The sequence below is a fragment of the Oncorhynchus nerka genome, linkage group LG4 (assembly GCF_034236695.1).
Source record: "Oncorhynchus nerka isolate Pitt River linkage group LG4, Oner_Uvic_2.0, whole genome shotgun sequence".
NCBI classification, from domain to species: Eukaryota; Metazoa; Chordata; class Actinopteri; order Salmoniformes; family Salmonidae; genus Oncorhynchus; species Oncorhynchus nerka.
Window position 1 is genome coordinate 23,063,259 of NC_088399.1, and position 19,137 is coordinate 23,082,395.

Consider the following 19,137-nt stretch of genomic DNA (forward strand, 5'->3'; position numbering starts at 1 on the left):
CGTCTCCATCTGGATCGCCCTGCACCTCGCCCTCCGGGTCGTCCCCGAGGCCGGTGTCGACGCGCAGCTGGAGCCGCGCGTAAGGGGGGTGGGGGTGGGGGGGTACTGTCACGACTTCTGCCGAAGTCGTTGCCTCTCCTTGTTTGGGCGGTGCTCGGCGTTCGACGTCACCGGTCTTCTAGCCATCATTGATCCTCTTTTCATTTTCCATTGGTTTTGTCTTGTCTTCCCACACACCTGTTTTCAATCCCATTCATTACCTGTTGTGTATTTAACCCTCTGTTTCCCCTCATGTCTTTGTCAGAGATTGTTTTATTGTCAGTGTAGTGTGATTATTGTATAGGTGCGCGTCGGGTCCTCGTACCCATGTTTGTTTGTTTATGCATACTTTATTAAAAGACTCCATTTTACACTCCATTTGACTCTCCTGCGCCTGACTTCCCTGCCACCTATTACACCTATGCATGACAACTTTATTGATGTATTTAAATGACTGTAGCATTTCTGAACATTGTCTGTACATAGCCGACTGTGACCATAATACAGTAGGTAGCCTAGTAGTAGCTAAAGTAGCCTAGTATAGTTGAAAGTTGGATGTGGTGCTGAAATGTGGAGACGAAGAAGCTCAAGTCTATTTCGAGTGGTGTCCGGCCCATCAATGAGGAGAATGACGTATTTGATTTCCATGTCCACCAGCTTTGCACAGTTTCTGCAATCAACATATCTGCATCTAGCTATTCATTACAGTAGCTAGCTAGGCTAGTGAGTGCTTTCTTAAGGTGGAAAATGTGCGCACCTACAGCCTCAGTGGTCACGTGGGCTGCCATCTCTCTCTCTCTCTCTCTTTATCTCTCTCTCTCTCTCTCTTTATCTCTCTCTCTCTCTCTTTATCTCTCTCTCTTACTCTCTCTCTCTTTATCTCTCTCTCTTTATCTCTCTCTCTCTCTCTTTATCTCTCTCTCTTTATCTCTCTCTCTCTCTCTTTATCTCTCTCTCTTTCTCCCTGCCTTGTTCATGCACTGTGCTGTCCTTCCAATAATGGCCTGAATAACAGGCTAGTCTGAGGAGTTTTCTAGGCAGAGACCATGGCGTGTTTTTGAAGGAGAGACCGTGACAGCTACCATTCACACAGTGTACACTCCCAGTCAGTAGCCTTTTGGACATATGGGTACTGGGTAGGCCACTTGAGAGGCATTGAGTTGAACAGCTAACTGGTTGTTTGTTGAATGAACATCCCCTGATCAATCCATAACTACGTCTCATATTTTTCATTAAGAAAATTACTTATTATTGTGATATTACAGCTGTTATGATCTGCACATGTCAGTGATAAATAGCCAGTCCTATACTTTGCAAAGCTCCTTGATTCCCTCAATGATGTCTCAGAGCATTTGATAGAAATCCATCAATAGTGTGATTTTTTTAAACAAGGGGAAATTAGATGACTGTTGGTTGGGAATGGGCTACTGGGTGGATGTTGGTTGTTTTGTAACAGTTGTTTTCCCTGCTAAAATTGTTCATACAGTATATACCCTTTAAAGCTGATCATGAGTGATAATGTGTCTGTCTGCAAATAGATTGAGTCTGCCTGAGTCATTACACATGTATTCAAGGCAGGTATCTCAGGTGCACTTACTAAAATGTCTTTCCAACTAGGAAGTGGATAGTAAGCTAAATTAGACACTTATGTCTGCTAAGTAACTTGGTAATAACCAGAAGGATGTTGTGACAACATAAATATAAACAACTATGTGCCTATGTGTACTTTACTCAACTCTCTTCCCCTCCACCCTCGTCTGTCTGTCTGTCTGTCTGTCTGTCTGTCTGTCTGTCTGTCTGTCTGTCTGTCTGTCTGTCTGTCTGTCTGTCTGTCTGTCTGTCTGTCTGTCTGTCTGTCTGTCTGTCTGTCTGTCTGTCTGTCTGTCTGTCTGTCTGTCTGTCTGTCTGTCTGTCTGTCTGTCACCCATTGTCAATTAAAGTGTTTGTGTTCTGACAAGTAGGGCCATATGGTACTGGTTCCAGACACATGCCATACACGGCAGAGAAGAGAGAGACAGAGCTTGGTCCGGTAAGCTTCGGCAAAATTAGTTTCTATCTCGCCGAATATGGAGGATGAACATTATAATACACAGAGCATTCACTTTTACTCTCTAGTTCTTTCACATTCAGTGCTTCTTTTCTTCTATGTATTTAATAATATATTCATTTTTTCCTTTACAGTACAGTGCAGCTGCATGCGGCAGTCTATTTTAAAAAGCCACCTGTTTGGTACAGAGACTCAGGCTTCCTCCCAAATTGCACCCTATTCCCTACATAGTGCAATAGATTTGACCATAGCCCTATGTGCCCTGGTCAAAGGTAAAGTACACTATATAGGGAAAGGGTGCTATTTAGAACACAGCATGAGTGTAATTAAAACAAGCTTGTTTCTTAATAGAATCAAGCATAAAAACAATTAACGAGGCCTCTCCTTTATGGGTTTATCAGTCCAACCAATTACAATTCCTCCTCAGCAGTGTTCAAAAGAACCATTCACCGCTCAGTGCACAGCGAGATAAGCCTGAACCGCGCTGATATTTGCACTCACGCTAATTTATACGCACGCACGCATACACACATGCGCACACACACACACATACAGCAGCAGGTTGATGTTTATTGTCATGAATCTTGCCCTGGAGGCAGAAGTGAGCGATTTCCGCTAGATGAGCCAGCTGCAAAAATTGTATATATTGTAAAAATATATGAGAACAATGTAAGGTTAGGGTTAGCAATTTGGGTACGGTTAAGTTAAGGCTACACCAACATCTTACATTTACATACATTTCCTCAGGAGTGACTGAACTAAATCAATCTCCAATACTCACTCATACACTACCCCAACTATACATTTCCTCAGGGGTGACTGAACTAAACCAATCTCCAATACTCACTCATACACTACCCCAACTATACATTTCCCCAGGGGTGAGTGAACTAAACCAATCTCCAATACTTACTCATACACTACCCCAACTAAACATTTCCTCAGGGGTGACAGAACTAAACCAATCTCCAATACTCACTCATACACTACCCCAACTAAACATTTCCCCAGGGGTGACTAAATTAAACCAATCTCAAATGCTCACTCATACACTACCCCAACTATACATTTCCCCAGGGGTGACTGAACTAAACCAATCTCCAATACTTACTCATACACTGGTTGGCAGAGTCTCCGGTGGCCCTGGCCCAAGGCCTGTCCTGGTAGAATGGGTGACACCTCTGGCAGTCTACCCCGACAGTGTGATGCTGGCAGTCACACACCAGAGCCCCCTGCTCGTCCAACACACTGCCATGGCCATTACACTTACACCTGGCGGATAAAGATGGAGAGGTGTGTGTGTACCCACACACACATTTACAGATATACACTTGTATGGACTCGAACTTACAGTGTATGCACTGAGCGCACACACGTGTACGCATGTACGAATACGCACACACACAAACACACACACACACACATAAAAGGAAATTAACAGAGAACAGAGAATAGGACAGAACGGAGGAGATGTAAAATGAGAAAGTATTTTCACTGTGACTTTTCACCTCCCATTACCTATCAATGGCAGATACAGTACATCGCCTTGGATAACGTGGGGTTTTATACCCTTCAGTGAATACTGTTCTGCTCATCTCCCCTGTGTGTCCAACTCTCGTCTGCACAAGATGTCCCTGAGCGTAAACAACTAGTAGTCACTGTGTGTATGTGTGTGCATGTGAGTTATTGTGCTATATATCAAGTTATGCATATCCTTTCCAACCAGTCGAGAAAAGACCATTTCCTATGTCTAGAAGTCATTTAATGATCAAGGATGTTTGGCCAATAGCTGTTAGCTGAGGCCCTATCTTTACTGTGACACGGTGAGGATGACAGTGTCTTATTCTCCTTGTTGTGTTGACTCTGTATAGTGCCTGCCTGCATCCCAACTGACACCCTCTTCCCTATACAGTGCATTACTTTTGACTAGAGCTCTTTGGGCCCTGGTAAAAAGTAGTGCATGAAATAGAGTGCCATTTGAGGTGCATCCTCTGTCATTGGTTCTGCAGAGGGCCTTTCTGTGAGGGAAGAGGGGGGCTTATCATCGCCTGTCCCTGTCAGATTTAACCAGCTGTCCCAGATCCAGACTCTTTATGCTAACGGCTCCCAATCAGTTATTTCTGTTTCTGTTGTTGTTGTTGTTGTGACAAGGAAGTTGTTAGTAAGAAAGTGAAAATTGCCCCCAACCACCAACTCAGATGTCTCTAGTAGTAAACTCTGAGGTAATCTTGACAACCACAATAATGAATATGGCACAGAGAATAGCTCATATAGCAGCTTAGTAGTCCGTCAGTTCTGGACGATTTCTTTTTACTATTTTTGGAGTTACTATACTCCACTAGCTGACCATTTAATCCAACACATTGACATACCCTGACACTAATTGTGTCCATTCATAACATTCAGTGTGCGAATTGACCAAGCGACAAGTGCTAGCACTGCTCTGGCCAATCCAACAAGCTAGGCTGACTACGCAAGCCCAACAAGTTGTCAGCTTGCCCCCTTCATTCCCTCAGGTGTCATGGTGACATTGTTGGGTCATTTGTCAAACTGTCACCCCTCGCTTTGATCATAAACACTTATGACAGGTGTCAGATCCTGTTGAAGCAGTGAAGGCTTCATCTCAACTACTTAAGAAGGTTCATGTTATTGTGCCGTGCCCATGGACATCCTGTCTGTGCTGCCCGCCTCCTGTTGTCCCTTCTCGTTACTGTGAGGAATAAGCCCAGGGACCAGCAGACCTGTGTTCAAGTATTATTTGAAATCTTTCAAATACTTGGAGTGTTTGCTCTGGTCTACCCGGAGTGCCAGATGCACCGGGTTTGCCGTTTTGAATGATTTCAAATAGAATTTGAACCCAGGTCTGAAGACAAGAGACAGAGCAGGGACAGTGATGGAAAAGACATGGGGACAGAGGAGGATGATGTGGCTCTGTTCTTTTTAGGGGGGAACTTGGTAGATTGTAGCCTTACAATCTACTGTCCAGGACCATATAGTCCACAGAGAGGGAGGAAATGTGGAGAAACATTTTATTATCTGATTTAATATCTATTTTATTATCTACAAAATGGGGTACTATAACGAGCTGGGTTGTTGTTTCATAGTCGAGTCTGTCTGAGAAATGAGCAAAGACAACGATAAATCAAAGCAAACAGGCTCTCTCTCTTCTTCTCTCCCTCTCTTCTTCGCTCCTTCTCTTGTTCTCTCCCTTTTCTCTCCCTCCCTCTCTTAGACGTCAGGTGTGTGTTACCTGGCGCCTACAGAGAAATCTGAGATGGCGTAGAAGTAGGATCGCAGCACCTTGGCGTCCTTGAAGAACTCATCTCCGAATGTGTTGAGCCTGTCCAGAGAGATGAGCAGGTCAGTGGCTGTCACCCACTTCTAAAGGATGAGACAGAGACAAGGAGAGGGGGATGAGGAGGAGGGGATGGAGGGATGGTGGCTGTCAGCTACTCCTACAGAGTGGGATCGAGAGGAGAGGGACACGAGCGGGAAGGGTTAGAGCGGTCGGAGGGAAGTAATGGGTTGAGATGGAGAACAAAAGGAAAGGTAAAGACAGATTCAGGCTCGGTCAGAAGGTGGAGGAAGAATAGGATGGGAGAGAAAGGGGGGAGATAGATAGAAAGCGAATGGGAGTCAAGAGAAAGAGGGGAAGGGCAGGGTGTGGCTCTGAAAGAGATATAATAGAAGAACGAAATAAGAAATAAATAGAGAGGAAATGAGTAGAAGAGATAAAGAGATGATATAAGCTAGAGAGGAGACTTGGTACAGGGTTCCCAGACTCTTTCATTATAATGGATAAGGTTTTAGCAGCACACAGATATGATGACAGCTACAGTATATGAAGCTGAATGCACCATGGAGGGGCTGAATTGGAACAGTTAAATAGAATAGATTGTGAGAGGTGGAGACGAAGCGAGGGAGGGGAGAGGAAAGAAAGAGGGAAAGACAAACAGCAGGATAAAGGTAAACAGAAGAGAGAAATAGAGGGAGGAAGATCAAACAGGGTCAGTTGAGGAGAGAACAAAAGGAGAAAAGATGGAATAAGGGAATATTTCTCTCCTCAACTTTAAAAGAAATAGATTACAGAAACGTTGTGTCTTTCACTTGGCTGGTTGGGGACTCTGTGGACTGTATGGCATCCCGAAAAAGCCTGTTTTAATCCTGTGTTGTGTTTTCTGTACACTCTCCCCTGAGGGGTGTTTGGAGTAGGGGACCAGAGGAATGAGAGGAACGGGAGGAGAGTGGAGAGGATAGGCCTCAGACGAACGACATGTGGAACAGTTGGGTACATGTACTGTACGCCTGCCTCAAGATCTCCTGGCTAGCATGCCGTACCAAGGACTAGGGGAATTGGGTAGCACCTTGTATGATGTTGATTCTTATTTAATATAGTTAGCCTATAAGACCACATATATGAGAACATGTGACAACTCGACTTCAAGAAAAATAAAAGTAGGGGATTTTTCTCTATAGCAAGATGGAAACATAGTGAAGACTAATTAAGTCTACAATATTGTTTTCAAACACTATATTTTTTATTTATTTTGATTTAATTCACCTTTACTTAACCAGGTAGGCTAGTTGAGAACAAGTTCTCATTTACAATTGCGACCTGGCCAAGACAAAGCACAGCAGTTCGACACATACAACAACACAGAGTTACACTTGGAATAAACAAACATACAGTCAATAAAAATGTATATTAAATTAAACTATTATTTGGACTGTAACGGCTTTCTTCCGTCGAAGGAGAGTCGGACCAAAATGCAGCGTGGTTAGTTCGATACATCTTTAATATAGAAAAAACACGAACAATACAAAAACAAGAAACGGAACGTGAAAACCTATACAGCCTATCTGGTGAAAATACAAACACACTGAGACAGGAACAATCACCCACAAACACACAGTGAAACCCAGGCTACCTAAATATGGTTCCCAATCAGAGACAACGAGAATCACCTGACTCTGATTGAGAACCGCCTCAGGCAGCCAAGCCTACGCTCGACACCCCTAATCAGCCACAATCCCAATGCCTACAAAAACCCCAATATGACAACACAATAAACCCATGTCACACCCTGGCCTGAACAAATAATTAAAGAAAACACCAAATACTAAGATCAAGGCGTGACAGAACCCCCCCCTAAGGTGCGGACTCCCGGACGCACCTCAAAACCATAGGGAGGGTCCGGGTGGGCGTCTGTCCATGGTGGCGGCTCCGGCTCGGGACGTGGACCCCACTCCATTAATGTCTTAGTTCCTCCCCCTCGCATCCAGTGATAGTCCACCCTCATCGCCGACCATGGCCTAGTAGTCCTCACCCAGAACCCCACTGGACTGAGGGGCAGCTCGTGACTGAGGGCCAGCTCGGGACTGAGGGGCAACTCGGGATTGAGGGGCAGCTCGGGACTGAGGCAGCTCGGGACTGAGGGGAAGCTCGGGACTGAGGGGAAGCTCGGGACTGAGGGGTAGCTCGGGACTGAGGGGAAGCTCGGCACTGAGGGGCAGCCCGGCACTGAGAGGAAGCCCAGCACTGAGAGGAAGCTCGGCACTGAGAGGAAGCTCAGCACTGAGAGGAAGCTCATGCAGGTAGTTGGTTCCGACCGATCCTGGCTGGCTGGCGGATCTGGAAGAGTCTGGTTGACTGGCAGATCTGGAAGAGTCTGGTTGACTGACAGATCTGGAAGATTCTGGTTGACTGGCAGATCTGGAAGAGTCTGGCTGACTGGCAGATCTGGAAGAGTCTGGCTGACTGGCGGATCTAGCTGCTCTGGCTGCTCCATGCAGACTGGCAGCTCTAGCTGCTCCATGCAGACTGACAGCTCTGGCTGCTCTATGCAGACTGGCAGCTCCATGCAGACTGGCAGCTCCATGCAGACTGGCAGCTCTATGCAGACTGGCAGCTCTATGCAGACTGGCAGCCCTGGCTGCTCCATGCAGACTGGCAGCTCTACGCAGACTGGCAGCTCTGGCTGCTCCATGCAAACTGGCAGCTCTGGCTGCTCCATGCAGGCTGACAGCTCTGGCTGCTCCATGCAGGTTGGCAGCTCTGGCTGCGCTGAACAGGCAGGACGCTCCGGCAGCGCTGTAGAGGAGGAAGGCTCTGGCTGCGCTAAACAGGCGGGAGGCTCCGACAGCGCTGTAGAGGAGGAAGGCTCTGGCTGCGCTAAACAGGCGGGAGGCTCCGGCAGCGCAGGAGAGGAGAAAGGCTCTGGCTGCGCTAAACAGGCGGGAGGCTCCAACAGCGCTGTAGAGGAGGAAGGCTCTGGCTGCGCTAAACAGGCGGGAGGCTCCGGCAGCGCAGGAGAGGAGAAAGGCTCTGGCTGCGCTAAACAGGCGGGAGACTCCAGCAGCGCAGGAGAGGAGGAAAGCGCTGGCTGCGCTGAACAGGCGAGGCGCACTGAAGGCCTGGTGCTGGAACTGGTGGTACTGGATCGAGGACACGCACAGGAAGCCTGGTGCGGGGAGCTGCTACCGGTGGACTGGTGTGTGGAGGTGGCACTGGATAGACCGGACTGTGCAGGCGCACTGGAGCTCTTGAGCACCGAGCCTGCCCAACCTTGCTTGGCTCGATGCCCACTCTAGCCCGGCTAATACGAAGAGCTGGTATATACCGCATCGGGCTATGCACCCGCACTGGAGACACCGTGCGCTCCATAGCATAACACGGTGCCTGCCCGGTCTCTCTAGCCCCCCGGTAAGCACAGGGAGTTTGCGCAGGTCTCCTACCTGGCATAGCCATACTCCCTGTGAGCCTCCCCCCAATACATTTTTGGGGCTGACTCTCAGGCTTCCATCCGCGTCGCCGTGCTGCCTCTTCATACCAGCGCCTCTCCGCTTTCGGCGCCTCCAGTTCTTCTTTGGGGCGTCGATATTCACCAGGCTGTGCCCAGGGTCCTTTTCCGTCCAATATCTCCTCCCAAGTCCAGAAGTCCTTTGATCGCTGCTCCTCACGATTAACAGGGGGAGTTGGCTCAGGTCTGAACCCTGACTCTGCCACACTCTCCCTGAGACCCCCCCCAATACATTTTTGGGGGTGACTTTCGGGTTTCTTTCTGCGCCGCTGTGTTTTTCTCTTCGACTCCATTCTCCTATAGCCCTCTTCGCACTGCTCCAGCGAATCCCAGGCGGGCTCCGGCACTCTCTCTGGGTCGACCGCCCACCTGTCTATTTCCTCCCAAGTCGTATACTCCATACTCCTGCTGTCCATAACGTCCTCCCATGTCCATTCCTCCTTTCGCTGCTCCTGCTGTTGCTGCCTGTTACCACACTGCTTGGTCCGGGTGTGGTGGGTGATTCTGTAACGGCTTTCTTCCGTCGAAGGAGAGTCGGACCAAAATGCAGCGTGGTTAGTTCGATACATCTTTAATATAGAAAAAACACGAACAATACAAAAACAAGAAACGGAACGTGAAAACCTATACAGCCTATCTGGTGAAAATACAAACACACTGAGACAGGAACAATCACCCACAAACACACAGTGAAACCCAGGCTACCTAAATATGGTTCTCAATCAGAGACAACGAGAATCACCTGACTCTGATTGAGAACCGCCTCAGGCAGCCAAGCCTACGCTCGACACCCCTAATCAGCCACAATCCCAATGCCTACAAAAACCCCAATATGACAACACAATAAACCCATGTCACACCCTGGCCTGAACAAATAATTAAAGAAAACACAAAATACTAAGACCAAGGCGTGACATGGACAAGTTCATGTAAAATGCAACCAATAATTGTCCTCTCGAGTTAGCTTCATAACTTGTTTTGTGTGATCTGTTACTGTGTATATAAAGCACTGCTACTGCAGTAAAACTTTATATTTAGCACTGCCTCAAAGACTATTATTCTATAAGGCTGTCTAAGAGTCTCTCTGATTGTCGTTTGTAAGAGATTCTGTAAGGTCACCTGTGAGTTAGCGTGGAGAGAAGTGGTGCGTGGGTCAGCTGTTTGTTCACCCCACCCACCCACAACTGTTAATAACCCATCCGCATCCGCCCAACTACAATATGAGGCCCACACCCAACCCTAATCCGCAAATGTAGAAAATGCGCTATAGACTACAGTCAAAGACTGCAGAATGATTTTTGACAGGGGGTTGTTTTGCCTGATTTAAATAGGTGTCTGCTTATAATTTCTGACATTTTGGTAGGCTATTTGTCAGTCAACTTGTCTGTAATTAGATACATGTAACTTCTCTTTTGTCATTATATGTTGCCCTCGAAGACTAAATAAACCCTTGCCCAACAGAATAATGTCATAGAATTCATGATTCAATCTAGTTGGCATCGGTAAAGTTCTGTCATCTTTCGCGGAGAAAAGACGTTAAGGGACTGGGGAGAAAATATAATAAAGCAACAAAAATAAAAACAGGAAAGATTTTCTGTGCAAAATGTACAAATTACATAAGTTTGACTGGTTGTAAGGATAAACAAAGCTGTGAAAATGACCCAATGTGTTTCTGATAAGATTTAAGTTCGTCTTTGATGCATATTTTATTTGGGAGAAATACTATCAGCTTTTATGATGAAGACAGCACCTCTACAGATGGTATCTAACTGAACATTGCATTCTCTCAAGGTGCAGAACGAAATACACCATATTCCTCCACTCCAAGTCCAAATGTTGCTTTGGTATATCATGTTATATCAAATGTTTAATTCTGCAGGAGTTATTATTAAGGCTTGAGCCCTATTCGCACAGGCCAGTATTATTAGAGTATTATTAACGGTTATGTATTTATTACCCCAGAATGTCCGTTATTCCAGAGGATGATTCAGGTGGGATACGTTTTTTCCAAACTGCCACCTGTAATTATTTCTTAATTTTAAAATCTTTTTAATACATCAACTGTTATGATGGAAGCCTGGAGGTTTTTTTTCTAGGTGTGAAGATATTTCAACAAGTCCAGGCGATAACAGGCTACACTAACAAGCTTGGTTCGCAAGTTTCTAAACCATATCAAACCATCTTTGGTATAGTGTTGCCATAATATTTGAATTGAGGAAGTGTGATCATAATCATTCAAATATTTTAGTGATCCGCAGTAGAAGACGTCCTAAACTTGCACTTGATATGCATTTTTAGGCTATGGATGAGAAAGTGAACTTGTTTAGCTCAGTTTAGCTCAGTTGTATGCTGCTTTGGGATCTATTAACAGAAAGTGTTTCATTAAATAGGCACAATATGTTTTACCATGCATTTGCCAATGTCCAATTAACTTGCACAAAACATATGAACAAAAGCATTCACTGTGAAAGTTGATAAATATAGGCCCTTCATATATATTTTATGCACATCACTTTGTTAAATTTATCGAGTCAGTTATTGTTTTCTTGCTCAAACCACGAGCAACACCTGTAAAACTCAGATATTTCTCTCAAAACACAGGGATATCGATTCGCATAAGGACGAGTATTATCAGAGGACTTTGGAGTTTGCCAAAAAAACAGTAGGTTTTAGTCAATGAACAAGATTTCAGTTTCCATTTAACCCATCTAAACAGTAGGCTAAAGTTCCCTTGACATGCCATAGGCCTATTTGAAGTCCTGTCTTGTGACTGTCGATTTTGTGTAGCGCCTCACAATCATCACACCTAACATGGCAGGCACTGCTATCATCCTCTTTGCCACTTCACCAAATCTTTTCAAAACATTACTTTTCTGGCCATCCCTTTTCTTTATTTTCAACTCTCCTTTCGCAGCTTTTGTCTTCTTGAATTAAACTTCAACACTTCAACACAACTTCAACTTTTTCTGCCAGTCACCAAAACCATTATTTGGCGATTGGCTGTGTAGGCAATTTGGCGTGAGTACAGTTAAGCCCTAAAGCTTAGGCTTATAAACTAATACCAGATACCCTAAAATAATGAAAGAAAAACCTCAATGTAGACTACATAAATTGCACAATAATTACACATATATGGATTTTTTTAAGGTATTGTTTAATGACCCTAAACCCGTCCAACCCACGGATATAACCGTGGGGACTGCAGGTTATGAGTCAAGCCGCGCATCACTAGTGGAGAGTCAAATGGTCATGAAGCCTGTTTGGAACGTGGTGGAAATCTAGAACACATGAGTTCCATAACCCCTTTAACCCTTAAAGGGGCAGAAACAGTAGGACTCCTGGACCTTGGTGACTTATGTGGGTCAACAGGGCCAGACCTGGGTTAGACCTGGGTCAGATGTGTTAACATTGTGGATGGGTAGTACTGCCTGGAGCTGGATCAAATGTTCAAATCCAGGTCAACACAACAGTGAAAATAGCTGAGAATTAGAACAAAACAATCATAGAAAGTGGTCATTTGTAATATGTGGACAATGTCCTTTTGAGCTAATGTGGTCATCAGTAAATATTCTTTATTCTCTCCTGCTACTTTATTAGCTCTCTGTCTCTGTGTCTCTCTGCCTGTCTATTTCTCTGTCTCTCTCTCTGTCTCTCTGTCTCTCTCTGTCTCTCCATCTGTCTCTCTGTCTGTGTCTCTCTCTCTCTCTTTGTGTCTCCCTGTCTGTCTGTGTCTCTCTCTGTCTCTCTGTCTCTCTGTCTCTCTGTCTCTGTCTCTCTCTCTCTCTCTTTCCCTCTCTCTCTCTCTCTTTCCCTCTCTCTGTCTCTCTGTCTATGTCTCTCTCTCTCTGTCTCTCCTCATATGCCCCCAGCCTTACCTTCACATTTTACCTTTCACAACCATTTATTTGACTACCTCTCTCTCTCCATCTCTCCCTCTCTGGTGGCACTTTCCTCAGGGAGCCCTTGAGGAGGGTGTGCCTTGTGTTTGTGAGCTGCCTGTTTCACAGCAGCACAGTGCAGAGCAGAGTGGAGCTGGCACGCTACTGCTTATCGACTTCGGCCCTGCTTGACGTGGCTCCTCTCCTGCCGATGGGGTTTGGACGCTGCCGAACGACCCCAGTGCCCAGGGGCTGCCGGTGGAAGCGTACATTCATCCTTCACGCACTCCCGCCTGCCCGCCACTCCCAGTACCATCGTCAATGGGGGAAAACAGGGGTTTTAGGGGGTTTAAAAGGGGGGTGGTGGGGAGGTGGGGGAGTAGGGGGTGCTGGCTGTTTGGTAACAAATTGAGGAGAGGAAGGGGGAAATAATGAGGGGAGGAGAAGAGGATGGGAAGTTGAGGAGAGGAGCAAAGAAGGAGAGGAAATTATGTCAGTGGAGCGAGTGTCTTCAAACCATGTTTGAAGAAGGAATTTGAATAGGGAAGTTAAAGAATACAGGGGAGAGCTTATTCTAATTCAGGGCAGGAAGGGAATGATGGGAAACAAAACAGATAACTTCTCCATACATTTTCTCACTCTCTCTCCTGCTCTATCTCCCTCCCTCTTGTTTTGCTTCACACCTCAACAACCACAGCAATATTAGAGGGGAGCCAAGAGTTTGGGAGATACATCAGTTTGAAGTTAGTCTCAGAAAACTTTTCCCCTCACCTTGCTGGGGTCTGGATCAGAATTCTGAGAACAATATTGTGCTGTATCATAGACATGAATGAATGCTGATTGGTTGATAATAAGAAAAGAATAAGAAACCAATCCACGATGAGGACATCTTACTGCAGTCACTTCCTGACATGTGATCCATTCTGACCAATGATCAATAGCCAAAAGCAGGTGATCAGGGATCCGTCCACCATTACTCTCTGTTATAAATAGCCTCATGTCTCCAGAGGCAAAAGTTAAAGAACAGAAGTAAGTAAGAGGAGATACTCTTTGATCAACTATATCCTGGAGTCCTCCTCGTTATAGATTTAAAACAACCAACTCAGGATGATTCAACCCTCCCAAGCCTCTTTTTGATGCTTATTTCTCTCTCTCTCCTCCTCCCTCTCTCTCTATTTATCTCTTTATTCCTTTCTCTCTCTCGGTTTGTCTAAAACCTGCTGTCAGACAATGACAGAATGTAGTTTCATGAAGAAGCTTCACACAGGGGGTTATGCTAATGTTTATAGCTCTTAGCCGTGTCCATATCATGGGAATACTAAGGAAATAATAATGTTTTAAGGGGTCACATAGATCATCTATTTTCCTTCACAATCATTGTTCTTTGTTCATTATTAAAAGCAGAACAGGTATTTGTATTTATTAAGGATCCCCATTAGCTGTGTGTGTGTGTGTTCCATAAGGTGTATTTTTTTTAAATCACATTTTATTGCTTGCATCAGTTACCTGATGTGGAGTAGAGATCCATGTAGCCATGGCTCTATGTAGTACTGTGAGCCTCCCATAGTCTATTCTTGACTTGTGGATTGTGAAGAGACCTCTGGTGGCATGTCTTATGGGGTATGCTGTGTGCCAATAGTTTAAACAGACACCTCTGTGCAATCAGGATGTCAACACTTCTTACAAAAACAAGCAGAAATTAAATGAATCTCTCCTCCATTTTGAGCCATGAGAGATTTACATGCATATCATTAATGTTAGCTCTCCATGTACATTTAGGGGCCAGCCGTGCTGCCCTATTCTGAGACCATTGTACATTTCCAAGGTCCCTCTTTGTAGCACCTGACCACTTGACTGAACAGTAGTCCAGGTGTGTCAAAACTAGAGCCTTGTTGATAGTGTTGTTAAAAAGGCAGAGTCGCGCTTTATTATGGACAAACTTCTCCCCATCTAGGCATGACAGTTTTGACCATGACAATTTACAATCCAGGGTTACTCCAAGCAGTTTAGTCACCTCAACTTGCTCAATTTCCACATGATTTATTACAATATTTAGTTGAGGCTTAGAGTTTAGTTAATGAGTTGTCCCAAATACAATACTTTTCATTTTTTAAATATTTAGGAATAACTTATTCCTTGCCACCCATTCTGAAATGAACCACAGCTCTATGTTAAGTGTTGCAGTGATTTCACTCTCTCTAGTAGCTGACGTGCATAGTGTTGAGTCATCCGCATACATAGATACACTTCACTCAAAGCCAGTGCCATGTCATTAGTAAATATGGAATAAAGTAAGGGTTCCAGACAGCTGCCCTGTGGATTTCCTGATTTTACCTGGATTATGTTGGAGAGTGTTCCATTAAAGAACACCCTTGGTGGTCTGTTAGACAGATAACTCTTCATCCACAATATAACAGGGGGTGTAAAGCCATAACACATACGTTTTTCCATTAGCAGAATATGATTGATAATGTCAAAAGCAGCACTGAAGTCTAACAAAATGTCTCTCAGCTAATCATTAGTAATTTGTGTAAGTGCCATGCTTGTTGAATGTCCTTCCCTATAAGCGTGCTGAAAGTATGTTGTCAATTTGTTTACAGTAAAATAGCCTTGTATCTGGGCAAACATTTTGTTCTTTACTAAGGGTTGGTAACAGGCTGATTGATTGGTTATTTGAGCCAGTAAAGGGGGCATTACTATTCTTGGGTAGCATAATTACTTTTGCTTCCCCCCAGGCCTGAGGGCACACACTTTCTAGTAGGCTTAGATTGAAGATATGGCAAATAGGAGTGGTATTCTCATCCGCTATTATCCTCAATAATTTTCCATCCAAGTTGTCAGACCCCGGTGACTTGTCATCGTTGATAGACAACAATAATTTCCCTCTTCCACACTCACTTTTACAGAATTCTAAATTACAATGCCAGTCTTTCATAATTTGATCAGATATACTTGGATGTGTAGTGTCAGTGTTTGTTGCTGGCATGTCATTCCAAAATGTGCTAATCTTGCCAATAAAAAAACAATTAAAGTAATTGGCAATATCATTTGGTTTTGTGATGAATGAGCCATCTGATTCAATGAATGATGCAGCCTTTTTGCCCAAAATGTAAGTTAAGGTGCTCCAAAGTTTTTTAAATGTTTTATTTCACCTTTATTTAACCAGGTAGGCCAGTTGAGAACAAGTTCTAATTTCCAACTGTGACCTGGCCAAGATAAAGCAAAGCAGTGTGACACAAACAACAACACAGAGTTACACATGGAATAAACAAATGTACAGTCAATAACACAATACAAAAATGAGTGCAATGATCGGTGAGCTGCTCTGACAGCTGATGCTTAAAGTTAGTGAGGGAGAAATGAGTCTCCAGCTTCAGTGATTTTTGAAATTCGTTTCAGTCATTGGCAGCAGAAAACTGTATGGAAAGGCAGCCAAAGGAGGAATTGGCTTTGGGGGTGACCAGAGAAATATACCTGCTGGAGCGCGTGCTACGGGTGGGTGCTGCTATGGTGACCAGTGAGCTGAGACAAGGTGGGGCTTTACCTAGCAAAGACTTAGATGACCTGGGGCCAGTGGGATTGGTGACGAATATGAAGCGAGGGCCAGCCAACGAGCTACCTCACCCCCCTAGTGTTTTTATTTACTGTTTTTTGCTCTTTTACATACCAGTATTTCTACTTGCATATCATCATCTGCACATCTATCACTCCCTTGTTAATTTGCTAAGTTGTAATTGCTTTGCTACCATGGCCTATTTATTGCCTTACCTCCTTACTCCATTTGCACACACTGTATATAGATTTTTCTATTGTTATTGCTTGTACTTTTGTTTATCCCATGTGTAACTCTGTGTTGTTGCTTTTTGTCGCACTGCTTTGCTTTATCTTGGCCAGGTCGCAGTTATAAATGAGAACTTGCTCTCAAATAGCCTACCTGGTTAAATAAAGGTGAAAAAAGATATACATATATATAATTTACCTGTTTCATAGTGTAGTTTCTTCTTCTGTTTATTCAAATTAGTTTATTCAGTTTAGATTTCTCATTTTGTAGTACATTTGCCAATCGGTTGTGCAGCCAGACTTATTTGCCATTCTTTTTGCCTCATCCCACTCAACCATATAATTTCTCAACCATACCATTGTCGTGTCTTTGGCTATGCCGGATTAAGTGATATGACATGCTATTCTATAAAATCCTTTCTCCGTAATTAATATTACCTGATTGAGCTAATCATGTAAATGTAATTAACTAGAGAGTCTGGGCACCACGAAATAATATTTATAGAGCTGTTATCTTCCGAATAAACTCTTAAAGACCTAATAATATTTCACATCAATAGCAGTCAATATTAATCGTCACCTTAATTCAGTCTCATCTGAAAGTTGTAAATTCTTGGTTATCCTCCCGAACCCTGGCTAACAAGTTGAATCAGCAATATAAAATTGGGTTTAATTATTTATTTACTAAATACCTAACTAAACACACAGAATTACATATACACAGAATGAATTATACCTTGATTACAAATGACGTCATAAAGGAAAATGTCCCTAGCGGGTGGAACAGATATGACAGCTGGTTACACAAAAGAAAAGGGTCTGGGTTTGAACGAAAGAGCGGGAAGACTGGGGGACAAGGGGAGAAGCTGTGCTATCGTAAATACAGTATCTTATGCATTCTAAATTACCGCCCATTTGAAAAATGCAATAAATATTTACTCTGAGCTGCGCACCGGAAGGTTGGTGGTAGATGGAAGGACGTGTTGCCAAACCGAGTCCTTTGTCCTTTGAAGAATGTCTCTGGTGGTCAATTGGATACGTTGTAGTAACGTCGTTGTGTGGTGGACGGGATACTCTGTCTGTTCTTCCTAGCCCGCGTTTGCAGCTGCTGTTGCTAACTCCACTGCTAGGAGGTATCACTTCTGTAGTGAATAAGAGTTCAAAGTTCATACCATTCGCAACCAAAGCTCACGCTGAGGTTGGCTTAGTTCTGTAGTTGACATATTAATAATTTTAAAGCAGAGGCTGCAGACCTCACGTACTTGGAACAGGAGGTTACATTTTCATCAAGGCTTTATATAGTGGAGCGAGAAGGGTGTGTTTGAAAAGTTTTATAACCCATGTCTCTTCACAGGGTCGGGCCACTGATTGAGCAGAGCCCTAACCTTATGAAAACCCAAATCTCTCATTTGGAAGCTAAAATTACATTTCATCTCTTCACTAATAATTTTATATTCAAACATTTAAATTGAACAACAATTCCATGTGACTCCGACACTACAATGTGCAGACTTTCCACTGTAGAGTTTATGTCATCCTTTCATTGATGAGAATGTCTCAGATGACAACCGAACTGACATTATATTCATTAAGTACCACCGCATATGTTCAATTGGTCGGATTACCAGAATATAGTTAATTTCTTCCCACCTTCTGATGTTCCCAGAATTTCACATCAGTAGGGTAGAGAGAGGAAAAAGGGGGGAAGAGGTATTTATGACTGTCATAAACCTATCCCCAGGCCCAACGTCATGACACCATTCATTATTTATTGTTTTACATCAAATTAAATCTAATTTTATTGGTCACATTCACATGGTTAGCAGATGTTAATCCGAATGTAGCGAAATGCTTGTGCTTCTAGTTCCGACTATGCAGTAATATCTAATCTAACAAGTTCACAACAACTACCTTATACACACAAATAAACACAAATGTAAAGGGATGAGAAAGAATATGTGGATGAGTGATGACGAGATGGATGGATGAGGATGAGCATAGGCAAGATGCAGTAGATGGTATAGAATACAGTATATGTACATATGAGATGAGTAATGTAGGATATGTAAACATTATTAAAGTGGTGTTATTTAAAGTGACTGGTGATACCTTTATTAAGTCCATTTATTTAAGTGGCCAGAGATTTGAGTCTATGTTGGCAGTAGCCTCTCTATGTTAGTGATGGTTGTTTAATAGTCTAATGGCCTTGAGAGAAGTTGTTTTTCAGTCTCTTGGTTTCAGCTTTGATGCGCCTGTACTGACCTCACCTTCTGGATGATAGCGGGGTGAACAGGCATTGGCTCGGGTGGTTGTTGTCCTTGATGATCTTTTTGGCCTTCCTGTGACATCGGGGGCTGTAGGTGTCCTGGAGGGCAGGTAGATTGCCCTTGGTGATGCGTTGTGCAGACCGCATCACCCTCTGGAGAGCCTTGCGGTTGAGGGTGGTGCAATTGCCGTACCAGGCGGTGATACAGGATGCTCTCGATTGTGAATCTGTAAAAGTTTGCGATTGTTTTAGATGACAAGCCACATTTCTTTAGCCTCCTGAGGTTGAAGAGGCGTATTTATGCCTTCTTCACCACGCTGTCTGTGT

General features: G+C 44.0%; 1 protein-coding gene across 1 annotated transcript in view; it reads right to left on the reverse strand.

Annotated features, from left to right (window-relative positions):
• LOC115120723 (laminin subunit gamma-3-like) overlaps positions 1 to 19,137 on the reverse strand; it is a 235,120-nt gene that overhangs the window by 182,336 nt on the left and 33,647 nt on the right. Inside the window, 2 exon segments of the mRNA XM_065018086.1 lie at positions 3,198 to 3,358; positions 5,337 to 5,467. Of these exon segments, the coding sequence (XP_064874158.1) occupies positions 3,198 to 3,358; positions 5,337 to 5,467 (292 nt within the window).